Raw genomic sequence first — 18,348 nt, 5'->3', positions numbered from 1 at the left:
GAATTCGGACGGCGTCGGGATCGTCGTCGGAAGTTGAGGTTGAGAGAGGGAATTTGGGAGGAATTGGTTTCTGATTTTCAAAAACCAATTCACGTATATAACAACCCATACCTAACATTTTAGGGTAAATTCAGGGCTTGGTCCCTGATTTTTTTAACTCTAAAACAAGTTTGAAGTTTTAAAAACTTTCAATTTAGTCCCCAAAAATCCACCAATTTTCACAATTAAAACCTCAATTCCCAATTAAATATTATTTTGAAATTTTCGGGTTGTTACAAGAAGGGTTATCTGTGACCAAAAGACCTTCGAGTTCGATTACGCTCAGCTCCAAGGCATATCATTTGCAGAATAACTTAAGTCGAGAAGGGTTATCTGCCAACCAAAGACCTTTGAGTTTGACTACACTCAGCTCCAAGGCACATCATTTGCAGCATAGTTTAAGTCGAGAAGGGCTATCTGCCAAAGACCATCGAGTTTGATTACACTCAGCTTCGAGGGAACATCATTTACAACATAACTTAAGACTAGAAGGGTTATCTGTCAACAAAGACCTTCGAGTTCGACTCCACACAGCTCAAAGGCACTATCATTTGCAACATAGCTCAAGGCAAAAAGGTCTATCTGCCAAAGACCCTTGAGTTTGATTTCATTCAGCTCGAGGGCGTATCAACCGCGTTGCATCAGCAAGGAACTACTTTTCGGTCAAATTTTTACACCCAGATCTTTAAATCGAGAAGAAGACCAAGGTCGACCAAGATTGACAACAAATAGTCACTTTCTGATTCACCCACGATTTCAACTTCAAGAAGAAAGATATCGTGCCCAATGGATCGAATTAGTGTCACAACAAACACTATCAAGTCTCAAATAAAAAAGAACCGGACAAAAACTGGTTGCCTTTTTCATCTTTGCCCTATTCTTGTTAACATACAAATGTGCAAAGAGGGGCAGCTGTAGACACCCGTTTTTGTCCGGGTCTACAAAAACATTTTATTTTATTATATTAATTAATTTATTATTATTATTATTATTTATTTTATTATTTTTGTAGGCCCCATACTCAACAACCCTAATTTAGTGAGATTTAGAAAATAAACCAACATATTTGAGTCTTATTGAAACACTAAAACCAACATATATTTGAGTCTTACTGAAACACTAAAACCGAAGCATTTTGAGTCCAAGTATGACTCTAAATCTGAGCTAAAAATAGGTTTCTTTAGACTATAAATAGACTTAAGCATTAAGAGGAAAGGACAGAGAGAAAAACATGGAACCAAAATCAGAGGAAGGGGCAACGATTTGGAAAAACCGAGGGAAGAAAAGGTCAAAAAATAAGCGTGGAGGATCTTAAGCCAGTATCTAAAAGCACGATGAGTGGCAGAACATTTTCATTGCAAATCCAGTTTCTCTATACGCAAAACATGAGAGATGTAACAACTTTGGACTTATTCTTTTTATTTCATTTTTTTATTTATTTACTTTATATATATTTTTCATTTTCTCCTAATTTTAATATTTTTTTATTTCTTTTTACATTGTTATATATATATATTTATTTATTTTATTTATTAATATTATTATAGTAATATTTTTTATTATTATTTTCTCATGTTTATTTTCATTTTTACAATCCAACACTTTTGACTTTTTAGGGATACTTTCAATCGATCAAATGTAATTAATTTGAATTGAATTTTTAAATTTCAATTTCAATTTTGATTTTCGCGATTAAGACAACCAACGAATTAATTGGTACCGAAAGGGCGGTTCAAGGGTGTTAATCCTTCCTTGACCGTAACCGACTCCCGAGCCCGACACATTTATGGTAAACGCATATCAGGTAAGATGGTGTCCGGTCCACCTAAATATTTTTTAAAGTGATCGGTGACGACTCTAATCCAATTAATTCCAGTCGAAGCCCAATTTCGGGTCTAACCGAAAGACGACCGCGACAATTATACTTATATTATCTTATACTATTTTATAATAAATTATTTTTTGAAATATATTTTTTTATATTTTTAAAATGATATGCTGATATAGTATTAATGATAAAATATATATATATATCAATTATATGTGAATTTTCTTGTTATTTTATAAAAACCCCATTTAATTATTATTTTTAAAAATATATTAATTTAGCTAAAAATATTAAAAAATATATTTTAATTAAAAAATATAAATTAAATTGATAAAGTATATAAACATTAAATATTATATACATCATTATATTACAATAAATTACTTCAAAAAAGAAATTATTTAGTGAAGGAGCCAAATGTCTGGCATGAGGGATCATTTCTCCTTCATATTTTGGATTTTATTTTTTATTTGGTCCTTTTAGTTTTAAAATTAAATTTATTGGTTATTAAGTTTTTTGACTTAAATTATTTTTAAGTACTTTTAATTTTAACAGTAGATTAGTTATACATCTGGGCAAATCTTGCACTCTACATCATATATTCTAATTAATGCACTGGATAATAGCAGCTTCCTGTAAGATTTTTTTGCTGAAAAATTCATAGGTTCCTCTTAGGGATTGTAATTTAACCCGAATCCGAAGGTTCGACCCGATCAGACCTAATAGGGATGAATTTTTTTAAATCGGATTTGGGTCGAGTCGGTTTGGACATTTTAAGGGGTGATGTTGGGTCGGATAGGATTTGAGTAGAGGGTGAAAAACTACAACACAAGGATAATAATGTATTTTTTTTAAAATTATTATTTTTAATTAAATCCTTAATTTATACTGTGTTGGGTCAGAGTCAGGTGAAGGATATAAAATTTTCGGGTTAGATTGATTCAGATGTAGGATATAAATTTTAAGGGTCAAATCAGATGTAAGATATAAAATTTTCGAGTATGATCGAATTCGAGTGAAAATACCTATTTTAAAATCAGATTGAATTGACAAAAAAACCGACCATAACTTGACTAGTTGCCAGCCTAATTCTTCTTCCTCCAAACATAGTAAATAAAAGAATTTCACGTAACTTTATAACAATCACAATAATTTAAAGTGAAAAGTTTAAATAATTTATTTATAAAAAAATTATACCGTAAGCTATTTTAAAAAAATATATAAAAAAGTCAGTTAAACAAAAAACCAAATTATATTGACCATCCGTTTTCGATCAATTAAACACTAGAAAATAAGGAAATTATTTTCTAAAAAACTAATAATAGAGAAAGAAAAAACCCCCTTAAAATTAATCACTTCTTACTACCGCATTCACTTGTCAATATTTATTATTCTTTATAATTTAATTATTTTTAAATTTCTAAAAATGAAGTAAATTATTATCGCTCCTAATTTTAAATTTTAAATTAATTATTTAATAACTAGACTCCAACTCTCATTTTGCTCTTATTTTATATTTACCGTCGTTTCTATTCTATAATATTAAATGACCATCCAGCTCAGTTGGTAGAGTACAATGTTCTTAACCTTGGGGTATTGGGATTGAGTCCCACGGAGGGCGTTTTATTATTCGGAGGTCTCTTACAGAAGTTGCTCTCAACCTGGTGTCGGGGGCAGCCTACTATCCTACCTCCCTCTTATCCCAATACATATGTGAATAAGAGTTAGCTAATTTCTATTCTATAATATTGTTTGATATCATTTTAATAAAAAAGTTTATAAATATTAATCACATATATAATACACCTTAGTTGCTCTTTTTTAAGAGAAAGAGAAGATCTGTTAAAATCAATTTTAGAATCTAATCATCATAATTAAATGATATTATTCTCAATATTCTATCTATATACATATACTTTCACTAATTGACATAATATGACATCATCTTGAGATATTAATTAGAGTTAATTAGCTTCAAGAATAAACTAAGGGTTTGTTTAGAGATGCCTGTTAAAACTTTAAGGACAAATTTGGAATATATTGTCAAGTTCAGGGATCAAAAGTTGATTTATCCCATAATTTAATGATAGTTTTTTTATCAGAGAGAAGGCTAAGGGTCCAAAAGCCTGATACGGATTGAACTGGGTTTGGATGAATTTGAAGTGGGCTAACATACCAAATTCCATTTTCTAACTACAACAATTTCAATTCTGAAACTTTCAAACTCAAAGGTGAACGAGAGTCTCAATATGAAAACGAACAAGCATAAATATCGAAAGTGATTCTGGTGCGCCAGCGATTGGTCGACAATGGCGAATTCTAGATATGTTTTACTTTTCGTGTTTACGATCGCAATGGCGGCATCTACGGCATTCTCCGATCCGATCCTCACCAAAGTCGATCGGCGCCTAAGTTTCCAACTTCTCAAGTCAATTTACATTTCCACCGTTCGTTTTCTATTCTCTAGCCTTCTAGAATTCATGATGATTATTTGAATTTGTTCATTCCCCTGAAATTCTGTGATAGCTGTTCTCTCGGATCGCTTCATGCTGTAATTCTTTATGCTAACGGTGTTGCAGATTTATTTAACGTCACAAATTGTTCGGATTTTATCAACTTTAAAGGTTCTTCATTAATACTTTAACATCTCTTTTGTATCTCGATACATTATTCAAACTATTGTTTTAAAAGACTTTGCTTCTTTTGCGTGTGCTGTTATATTCTTAAATTGTCTCTAGGTGGAGAATCCAGGTCCTCTGATTATGTCTGAGCTTTTGTTGGCTTTTCCTGAGCGTCAAGTAAGAAATTTGGCGTATTTGATGGCTTCCTCTCACGAAACGAAAGGGAAAGCCAAAGGCTCGGTTGTTTCTCTCCCTATTAAAGCCGTCAACCTTAATGATAGGCCTTCTGCTGTAACATTCTATTCGGTATCATTGCCGAAGGAATTAGCTGCGGGCGATAGCTTCATTCTCGATGTCTCGACGATATTTACTCATGCCTTGCGGCCCGTTCCCGAGCAAATCACTCAGGCCGATTCTCAGCTAGTATTGTACAAGGATAGTGTATTCTATCTGTATCCTTATGAAGTCAAGGTCCAGTCTCTAACCGTTAAACTGCCTGATACTAAAATTGAATCCTATACAGAACTGGAGAACACAAAGGTCCATGGTTCAGAGATCAAATACGGTCCTTATGAGAATCTCCCCCCATTGTCACACTCACCTATTGCTTTTCATTTCGAAAGCAATCTACCCTTTGCTGTTGCTGAGGAATTGGTGAGAGAAATAGAAATATCCCACTGGGGTAATGTACAGGTCACTGAGCATTACAAGCTCATCCATGGTGGAGCGAAAAGCAAGGGTGAAGTTTCCAGGTTGGCGTTTTCATGTGCAATTTACTGTGAGTGCCAGTCCAAGCCGGAGTTTTGTTCGTTTCTGATTAATTGCCTTGACGCCACAGGCTTGATCTCCAGGCCAGACCAAATGATCGAGGTGCTTCATCCTTCAGCATTCTTGTAGCACATTTGCCAGCAAGCGCTCGATCTGTTTACTACGGGGATCTAATTGGCAATATATCTACATCTCATTTGAGGGGTGACTCCAGAAAGGTTATATCGCGGATTAGGACTAAAATAGTATCTATGACCTGGTATTTTATTTTTATTGAAGTGCTATGTGTCTTTGCAGGGTGAACTATTGATTGAGCCAAGGTATCCCATGCTTGGTGGCTGGAGAACTGCTTTCACCATTGGATATGGTTTGCCGCTTCAGGACTTTTTGTATGAATCAGAGGGGAATCGATTCTTAATATGACATTTAGTACCCCAATGATAGAGTTGGTATTGATACTCTCACTGTGAAGGTAGGTAGTAGTCAGTATCCTGATTTATATATCTTTCTGTAGGCCTCAGAATTGTGGTGCAAAGAAATGATGGGGAGTGTCCTTCCCAAACTTGCCTAAAACTTTTTATTTAGAAATGTATTTAAGTATCACAATTGTTATTCCATCAAGTACTCAAATTAGCATTTGTGCTTCAGTAGTATTATGGTCATTGGAATTAAGGTATTTGCATGTGTGATATAGAAATTGCAGTCTGGTGGATAAAAAGGAAGTTGTTTTCCTAGCGGCCTTTCTTTGACCCTGCACTTTGATTTTTACAGGTGGTGTTGCCTGAGGGTTCTAGTGACATATTTGCAGCGACTCCATTTCCCATAAAGCAGTGGCAAGAGGTATGAGAAGACTTATAATTTATGTTTCTATCTGACCATTTATTTTATAATCTACAGCTTGTGTTTGTGTTTAGTGGTGTGTAAAACTCGATTTGATTCAAAAATTCAAAAATTTTACTTTATTCGATTTAATTCAACTCGAAAAAATTTTAAATTAAAATTTGAGTTATAAAATAGGACTCAAATAACTCGAAGTTTTTAATAATTAGTGAATTAATTTTGAGTTCTAGTCGAATCCCTTAACGATGCATGATATATGTATATCACATATGAAATATATATATATATATATATATATATATATATATATATATATATATATATATATAGTTTTTATCGAAAGATGTTTAAATTGGAATCAATTAGTACTATAATATTATAAATATTTATAATTAAATTTAAATAGAAACTCAAACAACTTGACTCGACTCGACTAAAAAAATTTCAAATAATATTTGAGTTATAAAATAAGACTCGTCAATTTGACTAACTTAATTTTTTATTCGATTCAATCGAATGCTCATCCCCATTTGTGTTGAACTTTGAATATGAAGTTTGTCGTCTTTTATATATACAACGTGCTTATGATTGGATGCAGACCAAAATCTCCCACTTGGATATTGGAGGTAGGCCAGTAGTTGTGCTGGAAAAGACTAATGTCGTGCCAGAGCACAATCAATATTTTCAGGTATTGTTTCGTTGTCCATCTTCAATCGAATATTTTACAGGTTTTGTACATTAATGGTTTATAGTTTGTTCTTGTGTTTGTTTACCTTACAGGTCTATTACAAATTCAGCTCTCTATCGATGTTTAGAGAGCCACTGATGTTAATTTCAGGTCTATTACAGGATTTACAGGTGAGTAGGATTTCAATACGCCACTTGGTTCACCCAAAACACCATGGGACAAATACATTGGTTAAGGTCTTTGCTTACTGCAAATTCAGGTTCGAGTACTGATACAAAGTTCAGGAAATCATAGGCCGGTGCTTGGCACACACGATACTCTGGAAGCATCGCTTCGTGAACTTTTTAGGAAGGGGGACGTTCAAGCTTGTAAAGCTGCTCGGAAATCTGCCGATGGCTTGTTAAAGAGCTGTCAAAAGAAATGAAACCCTTGCTGACATCCTTGCAAGCTTATTCATCGGCTGCTCGAATATTTCCCCCCTTCACCTTTCTTTGATGTCTTGCTGCTTCTGTTCAACTTTTCTAGATCAATTCGACACCGTCTTGTAACATTTTTAGATCTGTGATTTGTAGAAACATCTTATTTTTTATGAAGTTTGTTAAGCCCTTGATAAGTGAACATTTTCGTCGTAACTCGACCCTGCATGACCGAAATAATATGTTTCCTGTGGATGCCTGTATAGGTGGAGGAGCTGGTGGCCAAGGAGAGAGAGTTGCAAGAGAAGCTGATTCAGAAGCACACTACAGCTGTGGAGGGCTATGAGAAGAAGTCGGGCCCCGAGATATCAACAGCAGGGTGGCGTTGCTGCAACAGAAGATTACTGCATTGAAGCAGGATGTTGATGATCTTCTGCAAATCATTGATAATATAAGGCGGGGGATAAAATTTTGGTCCAAACATTTAGGCTTTTGTCTCCAAGGTGCACCACTTAGTTCCAGTGTTTTCCTCTCTTTGTTTCTTTGTTGAACCTTGTTTCTTCCTTAATCTAATATGCCTTTTACACACAATTCAAGAATCTGCAGTTACATTATTATTACACTACGAAGGACAAAAAATAACATGAATATAAATTTGTCAAAATTTACAGACAATAATTGTTAAGACGTTTAAACAATCATGATAGATGAATTTACATGGTTTACTTCGCTGAAATAATTTAGCTCACTCGTGAATAGGGGCAACTAGTATGTAAATTGCCAATGTGTTGATCAATGGTAAATGGCATTGCAGCAGAGTAGGCTTCAATTTTCTTGGGGTGGCATCACTTGCAAAAGCTCGATATTAGCTCGAATTCGGCTCCGGGCTGCACACAGGAAAATATGAATGATTTTAGTTTGGTGTTTTTATAACACAAATGTGATATTGGCTTTTGTTTTCTAAGTAAAAGGAAAGCAGAATAGATAAACAAGGCAGGGATGATACGGTACAATCAAATCCGGACTACGTTAGGTGAACATAAGATTCGGGTGTGAGTGTTGGATACGAGTATGTATCCCGAACATAAGATTTTTCTAATTAGCCAGGCTCACCAATAAAGCAAAATTGCATAAGATAATTAGAGGACATTACCGGGATCTCATTCATTCCTTTCTGTCCATAGCCAGCCTCTGGAGGAACAATGACAGTCCTCTGAAAAGTTAAGGTAAACCATGAGATGATGATCAAGAGAGAGTGAAACTCCCAGGGCAAAAACAAAAGAGGATGCTTTAAGCTAACCTTGCCCCCCAGTTTCATTCCTTCAGTAACAGAATACATAGCTGGTGGAGGCTTTGGCGCTGCCTGTGCTGAAAACAGACCATTGGGTTGTCTACAAAATCTCGTTTCCTTTCTTTCCCTGGACTGGCCCCAACCTTGAATTCATACGGCTGAGTAAAAAATAACACCATATTAGACCATCATGTCTACAAAATCTTATAAGTGTTTTTTGTCAAGCAGCCAACCTAATACCAACAATCGGTATTGTCTCTCGTACTCGACTGGAAGCACCTCCAATATAGGGGCGTGCACAAACGTGAGCATTTACGCATGGGGTTTGAAACACTGATCTATCACATATAGGTCACGGGTACCACTTGTGGGTCAGGGTTCAAGCCACCATCCGCAAACGCTCACGTTTGTGCATGTGACTTCATCCAAACCAGAACGGTCCATGGCTTCCGGGTGAGTATGGGAGCCAAAACTCCGACACAGGGACAATTCCGATTGTTAAGTGTTCAGTTGGGCTTTCCTGCCTAAACGACAGGATCAAAGATGTCTAATTTCGGGCGTAAAATTTTATAATTCGCCCCTTGTGTCCGTTCCCATACACCACTACCAAATGAGTTTACACTCAGACCCAGAAACGCATAAGCAAAAGCTATATAACCTGGGAAATGATGCGATTCCCAGCCAGAAGTTTAGACTCCCGACTTGAAACAGCAGTAATACCACGGTATAAACAATCAAAGTGCACCTGAAAAACCAAACAAAAAAAGGGTAAAAACACGAATCCATGGATATGCAATGAAACCACTACAAATCAAGAGACCTGTACAGTTGACCCCTTTTCTGCAACCGGACCCTTCCCTTCCTCAATATCAAAGTATTTCAACCCCTCGGCTGTTGGTTTCAACAAAACAAAAGGCAAAACGCACATCAACTGTTGAAAGAAAAAGCAAAAGGAATTAGGAAAAAGGAGAAACTAACGGGTAGTGTTATAGTCTTCGATTGGGATTTTCTTCCTGTTGCGTCTCTCCCTGGCCATGGCCTCGGAGAACCGGGGGACTGAAATGAGATTGAAAGTGGGCACCGATGAGAGCAATATGGCGCACCGTCTGGAGATGGGTAGTGATAAAAAGGGCTGGTTGATGGCTTGCTTTTGGTTTGAGTCGCATTTTGAACAGACTGTTTTGTGGGAGCTAAAGCCAATGTTCCATTTCTGTACAATTCTTGCCGATGCCATTGCTACGTTTATCTTTGTGTTCGTTACGACTTGGAAACGAAACCCCTCCACTCTATAGCAATCCACTTTCCTTATCCAATTACCTTTGTACCCTTGCCTACGCCCGTATATATGATCTTTTAGGTTAAATTATAAAGCTCATCACTCAATTTCTTCTACTCATACTTTGGTTATTAGAGTTTAATTTTATTTTAATTTACTTGCTAAAGTTTAGTTACTTCTATTTTGTACGCTGAATGTTAAATTAGAAACATAAGAGTAACATGACAAACACAAAATGCTGATGTTGATTGCATTTTATTGGCATGACATGCAAGTGTCATTCATCATTTTTTTTGACTCATCTTCTTCTTCTAAAGATGAAATTTTCACAACTTAATTTTTGTGTTACGCGGATGTTGAAGTCACTGCTCTTTTATGTCTTCTCGATCACTTAATATATCGATGAACTTGCCTCATCATCTTCTACCATTCTATCATTTTTGATTTTCTCAAAATCTCTTTAAAACTTATAAAACCCCAAATGACTTCGATCTACAATTTTTATCATTCGATTAATATGAAATCAAAATATACAAACTTGCATCCTTCTCCTTCTCATCCTCCTGGAAGAAGATACTTCATCAAGAAATGAAATAGAAATTGTAACATGGTTAATGAATAGAAAAAATCATGTCATAAGGTCGTTAAGTATCTAATGACGGTATGACTAAAATAAGAGTAAATTGAAAGTTTAATGAATAAACTAATTTTTTTTAATTTTAGTAACCAAAATAAAAGTGAGAGAAAAAGTTGAGTGATATAATTTGGAATTTACCATTTATCTATCATACAGAGAAAACATGAACAAGTATATATAAAATGGTACTATGAGTTGTTAAACTCATATTGATAATCAGTACTTCAGTTCTTAAACTACTCTACCAGTTGATCGAAATACCGGTACACAAATTAATCAAGAAATTTTAATATTTGTTTCGGATTACAACGAAACCAGTGAATGAAAATCAAGGCTTGACAAATGAAAAATCAGCATTATGTTGTTGGTGTTTGATGCTGATGATCTAGTGGTGGCGTCGCATGTCGAGGACGTGGCGAAAAAGCCTCGATATCAGAAATTTCCGTATCGGAGGGGTAAGAGTAGTTGGAATGCGTGGGAGAATTGAGAACGCCGTCCGTCTGATCGCATGCGGCGGTGGACCGATGTTTGTGATTGTGTAACAAGTGTAGGGGTGATGTTCCTCGGCTCGGCGTGGAGTCGACACTCATCGACGGCGAGGCATGGCTGTTCATTCCCGCGGATCCTTCCCTCTTGCTCTGTTCCTGTTTCTCTTCTTGGCAGCCTTGTGCCAATTCTTTAGAGCCTTGGCTGTCTGCTCCTCGAATATTGATTTCATGTGAGACCCCATCTACATTAAAACCAAAACGGACAAATTTAATAAAATCGCGAGTAATTTCGTCTATGGTTACCGATGAAATTTAAAAATGATTTGAACCACCCGAAATGACCACTGACCTGGGTCACCAAAGCATAGAGTGGGAAGGTAATGTAGCTGCATAGAATTTGAAGGCACACCCCAAGGAGAACCCTTCCAATTACGAAGTACAATTTCTCGTGTATACAGGACCCTATGCTGTACTTAAACTGTACCACAAGTACCGGAATTAATGTTAATTAATTTCTTTCAACGAAACAAGAGTAAATTAATTATTGTCTTAATTACTCACCCAAACCCAAAGGAAATACGCCATTTGGAAAGCATTCTGCATGAATACATGTATGTATGTCAAAAGTAATAAATAAAGCAAAATTTCAAATAATAATCCTCAGTTAATTAAATACCTGGAAGAGGGTATAATGTATCAAGAAGAGGATCCACTGGGGTCGATTAAACCAGAAATACTTGTTATTAGGCTCCACCACCGGCGCCCCTCTCACCACCGCACTCCGCTCTTGGATTTCTTCCGCCATGTCCATTATTATCACTTCTAGCTTTGTTCCCACTAACAAAAGTATCTGCACAGAGTAGAGTGATTAATGAGTTGAGCAGCTCGTGAACAGTTTGAACTCCATTCGGTCAAAACTTGGTAAAAGTTGGACTTGAATTCGAGTTCGACTCGAGACCTTAACGAGCTGAGTCGAGCAAAGTCCAACTAAATAAGTTCACGAACAGCTCATTAATTTTTTTATATAATTTTTTACCCGTTATCTTAAAAACATATTTCATTAAAAAGTTACTAATTTACTAATAGATGATAAATGACTTATCTATTAATTTTTCTAATAAAAATACTAAATTATTAATTAATAATTATTATTTTATTTCACCCCTAATTAAACCATAATTATTATTTTAATGTATTTGTGCATTTTTACTTTGGAGTTTAGACTTTGAATTTATTTCATACACTCTTTTGATAATTGTTTTTGTTAAATTTATCGATTTACGTTTATATTAAGTTCTATATAGTATTAGTAGATTTTACCTATATTTAAAAAGTTAAGATAAAAATTTTAGTGAGCTTAACAAGCAACGAAACGAGTAACGAGCTTAACGAGCACTAGTCCAGTAAAATTTTAACGAGTTTAACAAGCAATGAGTCGAGTTGAGCAACAAAAATATTTAACGAGCATGAATCGAACACTACTTAACTTAAGATCAACTCACTCAATAAGCACCCTTATGACATAAATTAACTATACAAAATCTATTTATATTCCAAATACACTATTAATTTTGATTTTAAAGATTATTAAATCTATAAAATTAATTGAGATTGTGTCTTACCGTCAAGGGGACTAGTGACAGCCAGCTGAGAGTTTGCCATTCTGCACCATTTAAGAATTAATATTTTAACTACTTAATTTAGTAACAATATCGTTTTTTTTTTTTTGAAAATTAGTAACAATATCGTAATCAAAGAGAAAAGGGCCGGAATTATTAACTGTAAACGTTTAGAAGTAAGAAGAGGACAGCCAAACCCCATAGAGGTGTACTGCAAAAAATAAAAAATCCAAAAGTTATCAATGGTGTGTATTATTTCTGTATTATACACATCGATATTTATTTTCTATTATTACGTAATATATATTAATGTTTATATAACAGTTATTATCAATGAAGAACATGTTGATGGTTTAAAATAAAATTAAAATATTTAAAAGTTTGGTGATTAATTTATATCGAAGATTATAGTTTATGAACTAATTAAGAATGATTAGAAGTAAATTAGAATGTTTTAAAATTTTAGAAAATAATTTTAAAATAAAAATAAAATGTTTAAAAAATTTAAAATTAATTTAAAATAAAAACCATAATTTAAAAATAAAATTAATTTATATACGCATCAAATGTTTTAAAACAGACCTGATTCCGACAACGACTTTGAAATCGTCTTCCATGGATCTTTTGATGTATTTATGGAAGTCAAAACTCGTGTTGGCTGCAAAATGTGCCTGCGTTTGAATTAATTCTTAAAATCAGATGTTGTTCCAATAATAATTAAATCATGGAATAAAATATTTTATGATAAAAGTATATTTATAAAAATTATCAACTAAAATATTAATAATAATAATAGTAACTTATTTAATAGTTACTTACGTTGATAAATCCGTTGCGCATGGTCAAATAATCCACCTTGCTCACCGAACCAAAGAATTGCCTGAAGAAAGCCACCTGCAAATTATCTTAAGATCGTTACTTCCTCGGCTCGCTATTAACTCGACAAATACATGATTCATCAACTCAGTCAGCAAGAACCGAGTTGGATCTTACTATCCATTGATGCCGGGAATTGCGGAGAAACCAGAATGACGTTTCACGAAGGAAGTTTGATGTGTTAATCTGAACCTCGAAGGATCTGCCATGGTAAAATTCAAATGCAAGCATCAATATCAATCCCCATGGATTCTCCTTTTACACGGGAGGACTTAGGGTTACCCAGAAATCGAGGTCAATCGGAGAAGAAATACCATTCGTGTACTGATACTCGAGGGTTTTGGTTTCAGATTCCCAGGCCTCCCACTTCTTCATCTGAATCGAGTTCAATCAACATGAACTATAATGGGTCTTGTTACCCGGAAGGTAATCGGTTCCCAGTACTGGAAAACGAGAACAGAAGAAGAAGAAAGCTTACTTTGGCCTTGGCCAGAAAAATGGTGGCTACGCTGTAGAGGACATGGAAAACTGCGAGCGCAAATATGAATATGTGCAAGTCGTGCATTCCGCTTTGTGAAATCAGGGCAACTTTTCCCTGTAATTTCATGCAACAATTTAAACAATCAATTACTTTGTTTTGCTTATATTAAATCAACTACCATAAACAGTTGAAGAATCTTAAAAATTCAACCGAATCAAATCAATCGAATCTTAAATCCTAGCTATTATAGTTGAAAAGCGAAAGATGGCGGGAATGAAACAAAATAAGAAAAACAAATAGGGTCGGCATGTATACTTCACCGCAAGAATCTTTTGAATCGGATCCGGCCAAGACTCGACGCCAAACGTATCTTCACCATCAGAAAGTAACTTCCTCCCGCCGCCGTCACCAGTGTCATCCCTTTGCTGCTACCTTTATCACCGTCTCCTCCGTAAACAGACTTCCGTTCGCATGGAAGCATCGAATACCCTATCTTTTCCGGGATACATATAGCCGGAATCGAATACGTTCCTATAGTTAGCAGCAACGATATGAATCCCAGCAGCATCAGCTCTGCAAATCCAAATAAAATTCATTAAGAACAAGTATAATACATATATATATATATTTTCTAGGGTTATACATAAATAAAATAAAAGACTAACCAGCTTTGATCTTCTCCAAAGCTTCCATCATGGCTTTCTTCTGGCGTTTTTGAAACCACTGCAAGGGTTTATAATCACAATTATTAGCATAAACACAATTTTAGACAGTAATAAAGTAATTAATCTTTAATCAGTACCTTTCCCAGAGAATGAATCCCATGTTCTATCAGTATTGAAATGATCACAAATATTGCGCACACAACCGCAACAGCCCATGTCGGGGTTTCCTCCAGCGACCTTTCCTTCCTGTAATTGCCAGCCATTTTCGCAAATAAATTAACAAGAATGTAACAAGGCAGAAGCCTATAAATGCTGCAAGTGGTAGCTTGTATATATATTTTTCTTCATTTGAGACACGGTCTTTGGCTGTTAACAAATGCTTTGTCAATATAAAAGCGTGAAAGCTGAGTAGCTTCTTCGGTGTATCAGTACGTAGACATGTTGACGTTCTACAATTCTGCAGATAAATATATTGATCGGTTTGGTAGTCCATTGATATTGAAACAATCTTTGATGGAGCCACAATAATATGTTGGAAAAATAATAAATAATTGAAGAAAATTGATGACATTAAATAAGTTATGTTATTTGATTAATAGACTTATTATTTAGTTTAAAGTTGCATCCATTTAATTATACTTATTAATTTTTAAACAATTATCTTCATTAAATAATCTTAACTTTTCATTAATTTCCTCTCCTCTATATATAGGATAGTTAAGCAGGCACAAATCGAGAAACATATGTGACATAAGTTTCAACTTGTAAGTTTAGAACTTTGGAATAGAAAAGTAAGATTGTGTTCGTCTGATCACTACGGTTGTACTTATTGTTCTAATTGTTTGTTGTTGTATCATGGGAGACCGACGTCTAATGTTACTCAAAGCACTGAGGAGACGAATCTATCTTAACGACACTGTTCATAGAGGCCTCAACAAAACTTCCTCTTATGTTTATCTGACTCCGCACATTCGATTTCATGTCTACATATGAGTAACCAAATTCCGTTTCTCTACTTTAATTTTCTATTTATTTTGCTTCGTTCTATTATATAATAATATTTTATTATTATTATTATTATTATTCTATGTCTCGTATTAACAATTTTATCTAACATAATATTTATATATGACCTGGAAATATTTGGATTTATGTTTATAGATTTTTCTTTTGGTTCATTATCCTCTAGGCCAATTTGGAGCACATGGACCAAAGGAATTTTTATTATCATTCTTTATTATAGTTGAGGGTAAACTACACAAATAATAATCATAATCATCGTCATCGTCATCTTCATTTATTATTTTGGTCAGAGGGATTAGATGTAATATTATTGTATAAATTCACCTCTCTGTTGTTAGTTATGATGGGATCGGCTCACTGGTATAAAGATATTTTATTTGTTTGCTCAAGTCTAAGTTGGGCCCTGTGACCGACCCCATTAAATTATATCCATATTAGTATTACTTATTTAAGTGTTCCATTAAATTAATATAATAAATAAACAAATGTTAATTTTATAACCCTCTAGTTCAGTTAGACCCGAATATTCATGGATTACAATATTATACGGGACTACCGAAATAGTGACCCAACATTTTTCTTTTAAAACTACTTGTAAATCTCTGAAATTTAGACATATATAAAATAATATAAAAACATAATAATAATATGGGTTTACAAATAATGGGGAACTCCCAAAATACATCCGCTAAGTAATACAAAATACAAAGTTTCAAAAGAGTTACGACTTAATACATAACAATGTCCATAACAGTACATGTCCTCTAAAGATGACTCAAGACGTACTCTGAAAGGTCTCTGGAAATATGAATCTGCTGCACTGGAATATCTTATGACGATAGCTCCCCACAACATGCTCCCTAAGAACCTACGCACGGAAACACATTCCGAACGCTGAGCTTACGAGCTCAGTGCCTCACCGAAAACTGTACTATACTATATGCATTCACTAGATGAAGTGACAAGTGTCACAAGTTTGAGTGTACAACTAATGGACTGCTAAGGCTGACATCATGGTGCGGTTGAGGGATTCTGCTTCTCTGAGCTCACGCACCCTTTTAGCACTACCGAAGCACCATCGAGTACTCCTGTGTGAGATCCAGAATTCTACATCGGAACGTACACCCACCAACTTACTCCGTCGAGTCTTGGGGCATATGTGCCCAGTCGGCTGTCGTAGTGTCGTGGCACTGACATGGATCCACTAACTGTCGTATTTCTGCTAAAAGGAACTCGGGTGTCCTGATTATTTCCCGAGCGTTAACTAAGGCTAGTTTTATGTAAACATAGCTATTTCTTTTTCTATTGTTCTGATATTAATTAGTGTTCTCACTTGAAGTCTTATTTGAGGATATATTGAAGTGTTGGAGTACCTCGAGTCTAATTCCCTTAAAAACTGGTCTTTTTGTCCAAAATAGACTAAAAGTATTGATATTATCCCAAGAGTATCGATACTCCTGCAAAAGTTTTGATACTTTATATAAGTACCGATACTTTTAAATATTATGTTCTGCCTAGTTTCGAAACTTTCTGGGAGTTTTGAAACTATGACCCAAAATATCTATGCTCTTTCAAGAATATCGATACTCTTGCCCATAAATTCACAAGTTTGCCCGAGAAAAAGAAAAAGTTTACTATCCCTCTAGTATTGAAACTCAACCTGCATAGAGCATAAAATAGGTGCAAAAACTCATATTCTACTATCCCAAAGACCTTAGTGAGGTCCCCAAACATTAGTAATGTTTTATGAAGATACAAAGGAGCATAAATAGGGCTTTAGACATGTTTATAACTCTAAAACATGAAATCTACCATGGGAATGCTTTAAGCTTATGCAACCTACTACATTTCATCTAAATGACTTACATATGGTATAGTTGAGTCAAGAGTGAGTTACCTTTGATGCTATACTGTTGAAAATATCAAAGGCTCAGCCTAAAGTAAGTTTTTCCTCCCCCTAACTTTGGAGCATCTCCAACCTCTTGCACTAAACAAAACCAAATGCAAGGGTTATTAACTTTTGCTAGGGATTAAGGAGGGATTTAAAACACTTCCTAAGGCTAGAAATATCTGAAAAAATGAGTTGGAACCATCTAGTTCCTAAAACCATTCTAAACACGTTCTTGCAACTATGGTGAAATGGGTGTCTTGAGGGCTTGATACAAAGCTTGGGATACAAGGATCATGATTCTTACTTTTAGGTTGCTGAACTAGGGTTACAAGACTACCAAGGTTCTACCTTTACTTAGTTCTTGGAGAATAAGAATGAGCTATGAATATGAAGATTTGAAGAAAAATAAGAAGAAAAAGAAGAAGAAGAAGAAGAAGAAGAAGAAGAAGAGACAAATACGAGTTGAGAAAAAAAGAGTGTATCAGATTGATATCACCAAGCAATTAAGGATTTCAAGGTTAATTTTGAACAAGAGTAAAATTGCTTCTTTGGTCCCTCCAATTCTGACTGCAGATTAAAAACACCCTTTTGTTTCACTATTGGGCTCAACCCAAGCCCAAATCCTCTTCAATTTGGGTCAAGACTTCCTACAAGCTAAGGAATTATACCAAGACTCATCTTGGGTTACCCCAATACTTCTAACCCGGGATTCGGGATGTTACAAATTTACTTTTGTTTGAGTTTTTTTTTGTTATATATAAAAATATCCAACATGTTCGACATTATCATTTTAAGGTCAATTCTATCACGACTGTTAAAAAAATCCGTCAACCTTTAAAAATTTTAAAACAATCCTAAAATTTTCTCAAAAATATCAACGACAAAAACTTGAACCCATAAA

At 34.8% G+C, this 18,348-nt stretch overlaps 1 protein-coding gene and 2 pseudogenes across 1 annotated transcript; 1 reads left to right on the top strand and 2 right to left on the bottom strand.

The window, feature by feature from the left end:
- The first annotated feature begins 4,114 nt into the window (after positions 1-4,114).
- LOC120157370 lies at positions 4,115-7,822 on the top strand (annotated as a pseudogene).
- On the bottom strand, positions 7,792-9,782 carry LOC120157344 (annotated as a pseudogene).
- A 1,005-nt stretch (positions 9,783-10,787) lies between these two features.
- On the bottom strand, positions 10,788-14,808 carry LOC120152754 (MLO protein homolog 1-like). Its single transcript, XM_039164907.1, is given in 15 exon segments — positions 10,788-11,134; positions 11,242-11,370; positions 11,454-11,489; positions 11,569-11,742; positions 12,515-12,555; positions 12,673-12,722; positions 13,094-13,182; positions 13,331-13,405; positions 13,505-13,512; positions 13,515-13,589; positions 13,702-13,762; positions 13,866-13,982; positions 14,245-14,441; positions 14,534-14,591; positions 14,671-14,808. Coding segments are annotated over 15 exon segments (1,356 nt in total). The 5' UTR covers positions 14,797-14,808; the 3' UTR covers positions 10,788-11,014.
- Positions 14,809-18,348: the final 3,540 nt, after the last annotated feature.

Source organism: Hibiscus syriacus, unplaced genomic scaffold (assembly GCF_006381635.1).
Source record: "Hibiscus syriacus cultivar Baekdansim isolate YM2019G1 unplaced genomic scaffold, ASM638163v2 tig00002840_pilon, whole genome shotgun sequence".
Classification (NCBI taxonomy): domain Eukaryota; kingdom Viridiplantae; phylum Streptophyta; class Magnoliopsida; order Malvales; family Malvaceae; genus Hibiscus; species Hibiscus syriacus.
Note: the sequence above shows the minus strand (reverse complement) of the source record. Positions and strands in the feature narration are given on the sequence as shown.